Source organism: Pseudophryne corroboree, chromosome 7, assembly GCF_028390025.1.
Source record: "Pseudophryne corroboree isolate aPseCor3 chromosome 7, aPseCor3.hap2, whole genome shotgun sequence".
In the NCBI taxonomy this organism is placed as follows: Eukaryota; Metazoa; Chordata; class Amphibia; order Anura; family Myobatrachidae; genus Pseudophryne; species Pseudophryne corroboree.
Window position 1 is genome coordinate 286,714,989 of NC_086450.1, and position 13,273 is coordinate 286,728,261.

General features: G+C 45.1%; 1 protein-coding gene across 8 annotated transcripts in view; it reads left to right on the top strand.

Moving 5' to 3' along the window:
• The window catches only part of CARD11 (caspase recruitment domain family member 11), a 220,382-nt gene that overhangs the window by 128,153 nt on the left and 78,956 nt on the right, over window positions 1-13,273 (top strand). For all 8 annotated transcript variants that reach the window (XM_063934192.1, XM_063934193.1, XM_063934190.1 and 5 more), the window contains 3 exons: window positions 5,039-5,191; window positions 6,909-7,034; window positions 12,900-13,097. In XM_063934192.1, coding sequence (XP_063790262.1) covers window positions 5,039-5,191; window positions 6,909-7,034; window positions 12,900-13,097 — 477 coding nt within the window. The remainder of the gene's footprint in view (window positions 1-5,038; window positions 5,192-6,908; window positions 7,035-12,899; window positions 13,098-13,273) is intronic.

Genomic DNA, 13,273 nt, shown 5'->3' on the forward strand with positions numbered 1-13,273 from the left:
TGATATCCTTCCTCCTCATAGAGAATGGGACTGCCCGATTGATCTCGTTCCAGGGAAGGTTCCACCTCGAGGCCGAACTTATCCGTTGTCTCTGCCCGAGACGCATTCTATGGAGGAATACATTAAAGAGAACCTAGCAAAGGGGTTCATTCGACCTTCTTCTTCTCCAGCCGGCGCAGGCTTCTTTTTTGTAAAAAAGAAGGATGGTGGTCTGCGGCCGTGCATCGACTACAGAGGTTTGAACGACATTACCATCAAGAACCGCTATCCTTTACCCCTGATTACTGAGCTCTTTGACAGAGTTAGCGGAGCTACCATCTTTACAAAGCTGGACTTGAGAGGTGCATACAATCTCATCCGGATCTGTGAGGGTGACGAGTGGAAGACCGCATTTAACACCCGTGACGGACATTATGAGTACCTCGTCATGCCCTTCGGATTGAGCAATGCTCCAGCTGTCTTCCAGCATTTCGTCAATGAGATCTTCAGAGACATTCTATACCGTCATGTCGTGGTCTATCTGGATGATATCCTCATTTTTGCCAACAATTTAGAGGAACATCGTTTTTGGGTAAAGGAGGTTCTGTCCCGTCTCCGTGTCAATCATCTCTATTGCAAATTAGAGAAATGCGTCTTTGCAGTCAAGTCCATTCCGTTTCTAGGGTACATTGTGTCCGGTTCCGGACTAGAGATGGATCCTGAGAAACTACAAGCAATCCAGAATTGGCCGGTACCCTTAACCCTCAAAGGGGTCCAGAGGTTCTTAGGGTTCGCCAATTATTACCGAAAGTTTATACGAGACTTTTCCACCATTGTGGCGCCTATTACTGCTTTCACCAAGAAGGGTGCTAACCCGTCCAAGTGGTCTGAAGAAGCCATGCAAGCTTTTCATCTTTTAAAACAGAGGTTCATCTCTGCGCCTGTCCTGAAACAGCCTGACATCGACTCTCCTTTCATCTTAGAGGTGGATGCCTCCTCCGTTGGAGTAGGAGCGGTGTTATCTCAGAGGGCTAAAGATGGCCATTTACATCCTTGCAGTTTCTTCTCACGGAAGTTCTCCCCAGCGGAGCGCAACTATGCCATTGGCGACCAGGAGTTGCTAGCCATCAAGCTCGCTCTAGAGGAGTGGAGATATCTGTTGGAGGGAGCTTCTCATTCAATCACCTTCCTTACAGACCACAAGAACCTTCTATATCTGAAAGGCGCACAATGTCTCAACCCTCGTCAGGCCAGATGGGCACTTTTCTTTTCCAGGTTCGACTTTAAACTCCAGTTCTGTCCGGGCTCTCAGAATCGCAAGGCCGATGCCCTTTCCCGCTCATGGGAGCAAGAAAATGAGTCAGAGTCTTCAGACAAGCATCCTATTATAAATCTGTTGGCATTCTCCACGGTAGGGATGGACTCTACGCCCCCATCAGGGAAAAGTTTTGTGAAGCCGACACTAAGGAAGAAGCTCATGCATTGGGCCCATGCTTCCCGCTTTGCCGGACATACAGGTATCCAAAAAACCCTGGAGTTTATCTCTAGGTCCTATTGGTGGCCAACTCTGAAAAAGGACGTTTTGGAGTTTATTGCATCTTGCCCAAAGTGTGCTCAACATAAAGTATCCCGCCAGTCGCCTGCGGGGCAACTGGTTCCACTATCTGTTCCCCGTCGACCATGGACCCATTTGTCGATGGATTTTATTACAGATTTGCCCATGTGCAACAAGTTTAATACCATCTGGGTGGTAGTTGACCGGTTCACCAAGATGGCACACTTCATTCCTCTCACCGGTCTTCCGTCAGCTTCCAAGTTGGCTCAAGTGTTCATACAAGAGATCTTTCGACTCCACGGTCTTCCAGAAGAAATTATCTCAGATCGAGGAGTTCAATTCACAGCCAAATTCTGGCGAAGTTTATGTCAAGTCCTCCAAGTCAAGCTAAAGTTTTCCACGGCTTACCATCCTCAGACCAATGGTCAAACTGAGAGGGTGAATCAGGACTTGGAGTCCTTCCTCCGCATCTATGTGTCCTCCTCTCAAGATGACTGGGTTCAATTACTTCCCTGGGCCGAGTTCTGTCATAACAACCAGTATCATTCTTCATCTTCTTCAACACCATTCTTCACCAACTTTGGATTCCACCCTAAAGTCCCTGAGTTCCAACCGCTTCCAGCAACTTCTGTTCCCGCAGTGGATATCACCTTGCATCAGTTTGCCAATATCTGGAAGAGCGTACGATCAGCTCTGCTCAAGCCATCGTTCAGGTACAAGAAGTTTGCGGATAAGAAGCGTCGAGCAGTTCCTGCTCTCAAGGTGGGTGATCGGGTATGGTTATCCACGAAGAATTTGAGGTTAAGAGTTCCCAGTATGAAGTTTGCACCTCGCTACATCGGTCCTTTTAAAATTGATCAAGTCATCAATCCTGTTGCTTACAGACTCCAGTTGCCTCCCTTCTTAAAGATACCCAGGACATTCCATGTTTCCCTGTTGAAACCGCTAATCTTGAATCGGTTTCATTCCTCACTTCCTCCAACTCCGAAAGTCCAAACTCAACGAGGCGTTGAGTATGAAGTAGCTAAGATCCTGGACTCACGTCACCGTTACGGTCAACTTCAGTATCTTATTGACTGGAAGGGTTATGGCCCTGAGGAACGTTCATGGACCAATGCTTCGGATGTCCATGCTCCTGCCTTGGTCCGGAGATTCCATTCCAAGTTTCCTCAAAAGCCAAAGAAGTGTCCTGGGGCCACTCCTAAAGGGGGGGGTGCTGTCACGATCCGGGTATCTGGACGCCATTTCTTACCTATCAGATGCCTCCTAAGGCTGGCTCAGCGCTCCAGGACCGGATCCCATCTGTCATCCTGATGTGCACATTCCCGCATCCTCTCCTGTCTCTCTGGACGCAGTCACAGTAACGCCTTATACATCTGGCATGGCGTCTCCCGCGGCCTCCGCCGCCGTCCCTGAGCTTCTGCATTCAGAGTGGCGATTACGCCAGCCGCGGCCTCCGCTGTGTCCGCGTGGTCGGATGTGCATCTGTCAGCCTGGCGTCTCCTGTCTCTGGTGGCCGGCGCCGCCATTGCTGTTTTCCAGACCACATGGATTGCAATCCAAACTTCCCTCCAAGTGTCTGCATGGGCGCAGCCATCTTGGATTCTGTCAGCTGATCATTCCTACCAATCCGTTGTCAGTATTGATAATCTGCATAATTGCCTAGCCAATCCCTTCCTTGCTGCAGGTATAAATACACTGTGCTTGAGCAAGGAAGGCGTCAGTGCTTTGGTTGTCAAACCTAGTTCCAGTTTGTCTCTCTCCTGTGATTGTCTTCCAGGTTCCAGCTCCTGTCTCCAGACTTCTGCTATAGAGACCCGCACCAGCATTCCATCTGCGGTGTAGCCTGACTCTCCGATCCATTCTGGACTCACCTGTTTCCAGCTTCAACAATCACCTGCTTCCAGCCCAGCTTCCAGCAGTGTACAGCTTCTCTTAAAGGGCCGGTGTACCAGCATTCCATCTGCGGTGTAGCCTGACTCTCCGATCCATTCTGGACTCACCTGTTTCCAGCTACAACAATCACCTGCTTCCAGCCCAGCTTCCAGCAGTGTACAGCTTCTCTTAAAGGGCCGGTGTCCTTTCTGCAGTTTACCTCTCTCCACCGGTATTATTTCTCCGTTCTCAAATTCTACATTTCATCCATATTGCATCGCTCTCAAGCCTCATTTATTATTTAACTGGTTCCAGCCGGTATCCACTCTGTGCCAACACCTGTCTGGTTCTAACCAGTACCCACAGCAGCATTTTATCTTCAGCAGTCCAGCTTTCCCTGGAACACCAGCTGGTACGACCCTGGGCTTTCTGCATTGCTACAGTTGAGCCTGGTAAGGACTTTCCAACTTGCAGATAATAAGAACTGTCTCATACCACCAGAGCTCTGTGGCCCCTGCCACCCTGTAGTACCCAGGAACTGTATTATTATTTCTCTGCTGATTTTTATGTTTCTTTACTGCTACTGTGATGCATGGAGTTTGTCATAAATAAACATCATTGACTTTTATTCCTGGTTGTCGTGGTCACGCCTTCGGGCAATTCTTCTATATGTCTAGGGGTCTGATACAACCTGCCAGGTTCCATTACACCTCAGCCCCTACAACTGAGGCTGCCTCCCGTCAGCTCAGGCCCTCAGTTGTGACACAGTGCTTCTCACTAGAGTAATGGAATGGGGACAAAAGTTGGATAGAAAACAATGGGTAGACATTGAATTAACCTCTATTCCATTGTTACACCCAGACCTGCCCTGGCTCTAAATTTTTCCCCATACTCCTCACCCTCTTGTGGGGCCGATGTTTACGTGTTGGCAATCCCTTCTCTCACCCTCCCCTTCCCCACTCATGCCATTGTTTAGAAAACCAGCATTCCCTCCAGTAATTTCAGATTTGTCATTTAGGTTGTTGCACCTCAGAGGTGTATAGAGGGTTGACCAGTTACTGGATTTGTCTGGTATACTGAGTTTTCCGATAGTTAAGGCTAATTGGGTTTTACCAAATAAGGGGATATGGAAATATCTGCAAATTAAGCATTTCCTAATGGGTTTACGTTCACCTGTAGATTGTAGGCGAACAACTACTCTATTTGAGAACTTGCGCCTCTCCCAATCCTACCCACGTCATTCTCTTTCTGCCATTTATAAACTAATAATTAACCAGGCCTCTCCCTCCAGGCCTAAGTTTACTAGAGACTGGGAAACTGATCTAAATGGCTTGATAGGCGAAGAAATATACAGCTTGATAGGTGAGGACGATTGGCCAGAAATATACAGCAATACGTTTTCTTCCTCTGTAAGTGTGGGGCTGATGGAAACACACTACAAGGTACTCACGCATTGGTATCATTGCCCTAGCCTGCTGGCTAAAATGTACCCAGGTGTCCCAAATACCTGTTGGAGATGCATGGTGGGTGTCGGAATATAAATACAATTATCATTTAATAAATAACATTAGAAATTTTTCTCTGCATATTTTTACACTACTGTGGTTCTATTTTTTTTCATCTCTGCAGGGTGGAGGTCGCAGCTTACCTGATTCAGACAAAGCCATAGTTGATATACTTGAACATGATCGTAAGGAAGCCCTGGAAGACCGCCATGAGTTGGTAAATAGAATATTTAATCTTCAAGAAGAGATACGCCAAGCTGAAGATTTGAGGGACAAGGTAAGTGACAAAGCACTAGCCCAAACACAAACTACTAGCCAAATGACAGACCACTAGCTCATCGGTTCTGTACCATTGTATTACCAACCCACTTATGTCTGTTAATACTTGTAAGATAGATTTGATTATCTCCAGCGCTGGACTAGGGATCTGTTAACACTGAATGAGTATCCTTTATATCTGTAAATGTTTACTTCTAAGACACTAGCCCAAATACAAACTACTAGCCAAAGGCAAACCACTAGCCCATCGGCTCTGTACCATTGTATTACCATCACAGTTTTGTCTGTTAATGTCTATAAATGTTTACTTCTAAGCCTTTTTGTCTTATTTATTATATATTTACATACTAATCAAGATTCTACAGTCATAAAGCATACTCTCAATCCACCCCATCACGCCATTGCCTGCAGCCTCCAAACAGCCCTGTAACAGAGAGCTGCTGCGCCTTGAACTGCATCCGCCCCCTGAGCAGGGCTTAAGTGGTCATAACTGTATGGATGGGTGGCTTCTACGGCCCACTAGCTTGCTGCTTTTTCCAGTCCACTAGCCTGCGGCTTTCTCCAGTCCACTAGCCTGCTGCTAGGAACATCCTAGAGATGCTCCGATCAGTAGAACAGATCCCACTGCCTGTGGCACAAGACATAATGTCTCTTCCCACACAGGGCCTGATTCATATGTGGTCGGATTAGCTATCACTGCTGCATACATGGAGGCAGCAGTGAACGCACTAATATGGTAATGCAGCAGGATGCATCATGTCTCATGCTGTATTACTGATCCGAGCTGCATCCTAGGAAGCAGTATCGGAACATCTGACACTACCGGCCATACGCATGACCCATGGGTCTGCGCAGGCTGGATAGCGCAGGTCCTACCAAGAGGCCAGGAAATCTCCATCCTCTGACAAAGATCCTGGCCTTGTCCCTCCCCTGCATTGGCGACGACATGCCTCCATTCTGAGAAACAGTGGCCGTCGCCACCCCCAAACAGCATCAGATTGTCAGTCACTGAGTGTCAGTGACCCGTGCTGCACCTGTGCATTAAGTGTCTGGTGCATGTGCAAAGTACTGAATATCAGTACTTTCCTGCATGCGCTGCTAGTATGTCGGGACCTGAATCAGGCCCACAGTGCCGTAGCCGTGAGCCGGAACAAGATGACTAAACCACCATGCCCGCCTTACAGCCCTACCTCCAAATAGCTAGCTTGTGGCCTTCTTCAGAAAAATTATTCTACCAGTCAATGTACTAGTATTGCTACTTACACTATATAAAAGAACAGGAGGACGGAGGCACAGTACAATTAATATATTTGATTACTCGCTTGACACCACATGTTTTTTGGGACAGGGCTGGCACAGAGCCCCAGGAGCCCTGCTCCGGCGCTGAGCTTTATAAATAATTAAAAAAAATTATTTCAACATCTGGTAACGCTATACCCTACTGGAAACTCAATTACACAAACTGTGTTGCTAAAAAACTTACAATTGCAGGGGGTTCTTGCTGTACTGCCAATAAGCATGCACAGGTGACAGAGACTGAACTACTATAGGTGTACTTGATCCTAGTGCACTTTAAAGTTAGATTCAGAAAGGATTGCACCTACACCAACAACGAGGCAAGAAGGGGGCTAAATTACAGATAATTATATTTAATTTGAGGACTTTTTCTAATATCGTTAAATTCTTGTTATTCTGGACCTTTTTTTGTTTTATAGTACTTGGAGGAGAAAGAAGACCTGGAGTTAAAGTGTTGTACTCTGGCAAAGGACTGTGAGATGTACAAACACCGCATGAATACAGTTATGGTACAGTTAGAGGAAGTAGAAAAGGAACGAGATCAGGTAGTTTATCAACTTTATACAAAAAAGTTAATCAATTTAAACCTGTAAAATTTGCTACACTTTCACACTGTGTATGATACAACAGGGTATAAAATGAGAAGTTACAGATGCTAACAGCGGGTTTATTCAGGTTGCATCGCTTACACAATAATCCCGGTCATGGTGGCAATGTGCACGCGCAGGTCCTATCAGATTGCATTGGCTGCAAACGCCTCTGCATGACTGACAGGCGGAGGCATTTGCAGGGCAGTCGGGTGGTGGCAATGGAGTATTGTGGTTGGATAATTGGCTTCCAACAAAAAAAATGAGCCCTAGTGTGAATGTGTGTGTGTGTGTGTGTGTGTACATGTGGTAGGAAATATAGATTGTTACCTCCACTGGGGCAGGGACTGATGTGAATGGCCAAATATTCTCTCTGTAAAGCGCTGCGGAATATGTGTGCGCTATATAAATAACTGATAATAAATAAATGAATCAAAACATCATTTAATATCGAGCTTACAGTAGTTCAGCATATGAATGATGAATCAAATGCTCTGCTGTGGATTGGTAAATGAGAAATCTCTCTATGGGCTGTATGTCAGTATGCAGCTTCTATATCAAAAGGGTAAAACATACTGTTTAAAAAAAATTCAGTCCCTTTAAAAAAGTGCTCTTGTAAAGAGTTATTTGTCAAATCACTTAATTATAAGCCCAGAATAAAATATAATTGAACCAAGAAAATAATCACCAATTGCTTGTATAGCAGTACTTAATGAGAAACATACCATCCAGTTAATTATATGGCTATAAACCAGCACAATAGCTCAGATCTGACAATATTTTAATACTCTAATAAATGCTTAAATCTACTGTATTTACTACGTCAACCTTTATGTTAAGCCTGCTTTATGTGACTGCTAAATTCAGTACTGTCAACTGTTAAACCTCATACCACAGTTGTACTGTATGTCAGTGTGTAATTGTCTCATATGAGGGTTAGCCACATATAGAGTTAGCCTGACTGAACTACTTGTGATAAAGCCAAAAATGTTTTTCCTAACTTCAAACGGGTACCTTCTATCATGTGATAGTGATAACTCTTACAGATGTATGAGCAATGTGACCTGGTATAAAAATTTTGCTAATTCAGTGGGATTGAAATTAAACAGTAATTCATTTAAAAGATGTAAGAAAACAAGTTATGGAACAAATAACACTATAAACAATCTTTTGTAATCTTAAAATCACATCTGTAAGACTAAACACTTACTTTAACAACAGACTTGCTGATCTATTCTGGTGGTATGCATGTACATTTATCAATTGGCCGCATTATACGGTGTGACTGGCCAGACATCACAATTTAAATATGCCCGCCAAGTTTTGAGGTCATTGTCAGCAGTTCTGCAGGAGGCAAATGAGATGGTCAGCCGGTTATCCATACACACTGGCAGATGTAAAGATATACGAGGGGTGTGCAATATGTTTCCGGGTGCACAAATATAATGATATTTACAAACAAAGTAAACATAAATTTTTTTCTAAGTATTTGCCAGAGGAGTCTTTGCAAAGTTGCATGTGCTCAAACCACTTGGTGAAGTTATTGAACCAGTCCAAAGCAGGTATGTCTTCTACATGCTGGATGAAGGTCTCCATTGTAGCTTTCGGTGACTCAAAATGAATCCCACGCATCTTGTGGGGTGAGGTCTTGGGCCTGATAACCCACCACTTTGCTGGACTTGTGGGCAGGATGCATTGTTGTGAACGAGAAGAGCACCACGAGTGTGAGTTATTGAACAGTGCCTAGAAAATGACTTCCAGTACTTGCGGCAGGCATTGGCTGGCGTACCAGTCGACAGTGACGGTGCACTGCTGCACGAGTGGTACGGTAGCTACTTGGCCACAGAAACAGCCACCATCTGCTTGGCCATGCTGCGCTCAAGTCATAACTTCTGTGTTTACGCACCTCCAACTGGGGTCCACTGGGTTGACTGCTGTTTGGTCTCAGGGTCAAAACTGTAGATCCAGGATTCATCACCACTTATGACCTCCCAGACAGAGTTTGAGTGACCATCATCAAACCTGCCCAGCATGTTGTGGCACCAAGTCACCTGAGCTTTTTTCTGCTCTTGAGGCAGCTGATGGGGCACCCAGCATGCAGAAACCTTGCTAACGCCAAGCTTTTTGTGGAGTATCAAGCGGATGGATCCAGATGAGATGCATATCTCCTTCTCTAACTGGGCTATGGTCATCCTTGCGTCCACCTCAACCATGGCCTGAACAGCAGTGTGAGGGAAGTGAACATGCTGACCTATTCGGTGTGCAGTCCTGCTTATATAGAGTTCTGTGCCTTAGTCAGAACATAAGTTAGAGAATGTTAGTCAGATTGATATCTACTCCCTAGTTACTGACCAGTTTTCCCGCCATCGGTCATACCAATAAATGGCCCAGACAGCCTTTTATACCTTAGAGGAATCCTCCCCCTCCTAGACTACCAGGCAACTGACAAACCCACCCTGCCTTCATAAGAAAGTGTCTTTTAGGTGCTCTGTTTTGATTAGTCACATGCCGTCTGCTGTGCCAGGATGCAAGGTGAACACACTGAAATCAACAAGCTGATAAGACACACACTTTTGTATACTCCAAATGCATGCTGTTCCCACATATCCTCCCTTTAGCATTGACAAGTCAAGCGACGAGGATCTCATGGGAAGCGCAAATTTCCAGGCAGGGCATCTGCATTTTCTACATTTTCGTGCAGGATCCTAGGCCTATCCTCCACTATAAGCTGAAAAGGTTGTAGCACCAGGGACCACCTGGTAACCTTGGCATTCACCTCTCAGTTTCTCTGCATCCATTGCAATGGAGCATGGTCCGTGATTAAGGAGAATTCTTTCCCCAGCAAATAGTACCGAAGTGCCTCTTTGGCCCGCTTTAAGGCCAGGCACTCCTTCTTTACCATCGCATATTTATGTTCCCTCTTTAACAACTTCCTGTTCAAGTACAATAAGGGGTGTTCTACCTCCTTGCTTTTCTGGGACAGGACTGCACCTAAGTCAGAGGCGTCTGTCTGGAGGAAGAATGTGCAGGCAAAATCGGGTGCCTGTAGTAGTACTGAAGAGGTACAAAGGGCCAGGTGAAGATTTGCCCATGCTGTTTCAGCAAGACTGGTCCACTCCAGCCAATTGGGACAGCGGTTTTTTTTAAGCATGTCTGTTAACAGAGCCACACTAGTTGCAAAGTGACTGATAAATTGCTTATAGTAACCTACCAAGCTCATGAAGGTTATCAACTGCGGCTTGGTCTTATGCTTCGACCAATTTTTGGCTGCCTCAACCTTTCCTATCTGAGGTTTCACCTTACCCTGTCCAACTATGTAGCCCAAATACTTAACTTCTCTTTAGGGCCACTGCATATTTCTCACCATAAGCAGTGAGAAATGCAAATCTCAATGAGGCCAGTACTGCCTCAACCTCAGGAAGATGTGATTCCCAGTCTTGTGAGTGTATGATTATGTCATCTAGATAGACAGCAGCATAGGCAGTATGGGGTTTTAGTACATTGTTCATCACCCTTTGGAAAGTGGCCGGCACTCCATGCAAAACAAAAGGTAGGACCTTGTACTGAAAAAGGCCTTCAGGGGTTGAAAAAGCTGTTTTTTCTTTGGCTGTGGGAGTAAGAGGAATCTGCCAGTATCCTTTTGTGAGATCAAGGGTGGTTAAATATTTGCTGCCAGATAAACTTTCCACCAGTTCGTCCATCAGCGGCATCAGATAGACATTGAACTGAAAGCTGCGCTCGCCAGAGGTTCTATTCCCACTCTATGGGTGTCGTGGACAACCACGAGTGGGAATAGTCCCTGTTAGTCGGCACACCGACTGTCTAGATTTTGATGGAACGGAATTCAGGCATCGGTATTGTGACTGTCAGTCTCCTGACCGCCGGTCACATAACTACATCCTGTTGGACCATGCTCCACACCCCATATTTTTGACGCACGCATTAAGTGCACACATGTTTTTGTACTTAAATATATCAATTTTATTATTCCCTGTGCAATCACCACAGGACTGCCTTGCCTGCCTGCTACAATCGGGGGTAGGGCATGTGTGTTTGTGTGTGTGGGTGGTGGGGCACAGTGACTGGTGGCCCTCTCCAAAAAATGAACACTATTGCTCCATACAGGGCGTGCAAGCTGAAATGCGCAAGAAGTGACCCGTTTCAACACACAAACGCCACTTTTCGCGAAAACCAGAAATAATTGAAAATCACTCCTGCGATCTCTCATCACTTTAGACAGGAGATCGGGCGTGATAATCAATTGAATATTGCCCATAGTGTTATTGATTGTTTGAAGAAAGGAGGCCTTGAATCGGTGTCTTGGTTAGGGCCCCATAAGGTCTAAATCCGCCTCTGCTGCCGCTAGAAGAAAATTATGCTACTGCAATATCCTGATCTTCTGTCCTGGGAATAAGGTCTTGGTTCTAGTGCCAACCTAAGAGAGTAAGCTCTTTGCTCATTGGCATGGGCCCTATCAGGTGGTAGAGGCAGTTGGACCTGTGAACTATAAGGTCTGGCAGGCCAGTAGGAGGAAGGAAGAGCAGATATATCATGTAAATTTATTAAAACCATGGGATGATAAGGATTCAGTGCCAGGGTTGTAAGACAGTAGAAAAGTCCCTGATTACCATAGGACCTGCCTTGTTCACGGAGCACAAGCGGCAGGTGTAGGAGATGGTACAATGAAACAAGGACGTGTTCTCTTCCCTACTAGGATGCACGGCATTGATTGAACATGATATACCAGCTCCCTGTGGTTAGATGAAGTGCGGTTAGAATGGAGGTGGGGAGCATGGTCCAACTGGGGGTAATTGAGAAGACTACCAGTGAGTGGTGTAGCCTGATTGTGCTGGTTACAAAACCCATTGGCAGCTTACGGTTCTGCAATTACTTTAGAAAGTTAAATAGTGTGTTCCACTTCAATGTCTATCTGATGCCGCTGATGGATAAACTGGTGGAAAGTTTGGCTGGCAGCAAATATGTAACCATCCTTGATCCCACAAAGTGCTACTGGTAGATTCCATTATGCCCACAGCCAAAGAAAAAACAGCTTTTTCAACCCCTGAAGACCTTTTTCAGTACAATGTCCTACCTTTTGGTTTGCATGGAGAACCGGACACTTTCCAAAGGGTGATGAACAAGGTACTAAAACCCCATACTGCCTATGCTTCTGCCTACCTAGATGACATAATCATACACTCACAAAACTGGGAATCACATCTTCCTAAGGTTGAGGCAGTACTGGCCTCATTGAGATTTGCATTTATCACGGCTTATGGTGAGATATATGCAGTGGCCCTAAAGAGAAGTTAAGTATTTGGGTTACATAGTTGGACACAGGGTCAGGTGAAACCTCAGATAGGAAAGGTTGAGGTACTCAAAAATTGGTCAAAGCATAAGACCAAGTCGCAGTTGATAACCTTCATGGGCTTGGTAGATTACTATAGGCAGTTTGGCAGTAGCAATGTACTGGGGCCTGACAGATCACCTGCTGGACCTTAATCTGATGGGGTAGAAACTCAACGGTAGTAGTGTTTTGGTCATTGTTTTTGTGTCTTCATGCACAGAAGACTCAGAGGTTACACTTTAATAAAATATATAATCAGCAGTTTTGCAGCACTAAGGATCAGTTACACTTATATAATATAATTTACAAAACATTCACGGCACTACCTGCCTGAGGCTTCTCTGATCAGTTAACATCTTGGTCAACTACCTACCACAATTGCCATTGGTGTCTGAGTTCTTGATTATCCTGAGATCCCGGGAGACCATTTGTGTAACAATATGTTACAGTATGTTGCTTTTTTGTCTTTATAACAGGCATATCGTGCCCGTGATGAAGCTCAGACACACTGCTCTCAATGTCTGATAGACAAAGACAAGTACAGAAAGCAGATTCGAGAGCTGGAGGAAAAAAATGATGAACTCAGAATTGAGATGGTGAGAAAAGAGGCAAGGGTTGTGAATCTGGAGTGCAAACTGAGAAGAATGTCAAAGGATGGTGTATTTTTGGACCAGGTGAATTTTTATTTTTTTTATTTTTTTAGGCATATAAGCTACAGACAGACTTTGTAAATTCCATAAACAATCTATTTATTTGTATGCAGTTTAAAAGACCAAAACAATATAGGAGCCTAAAAAATAGAGGACTGTTCAGACATCCTCAATAAGAACTTACGCAAGGATGTAACTGT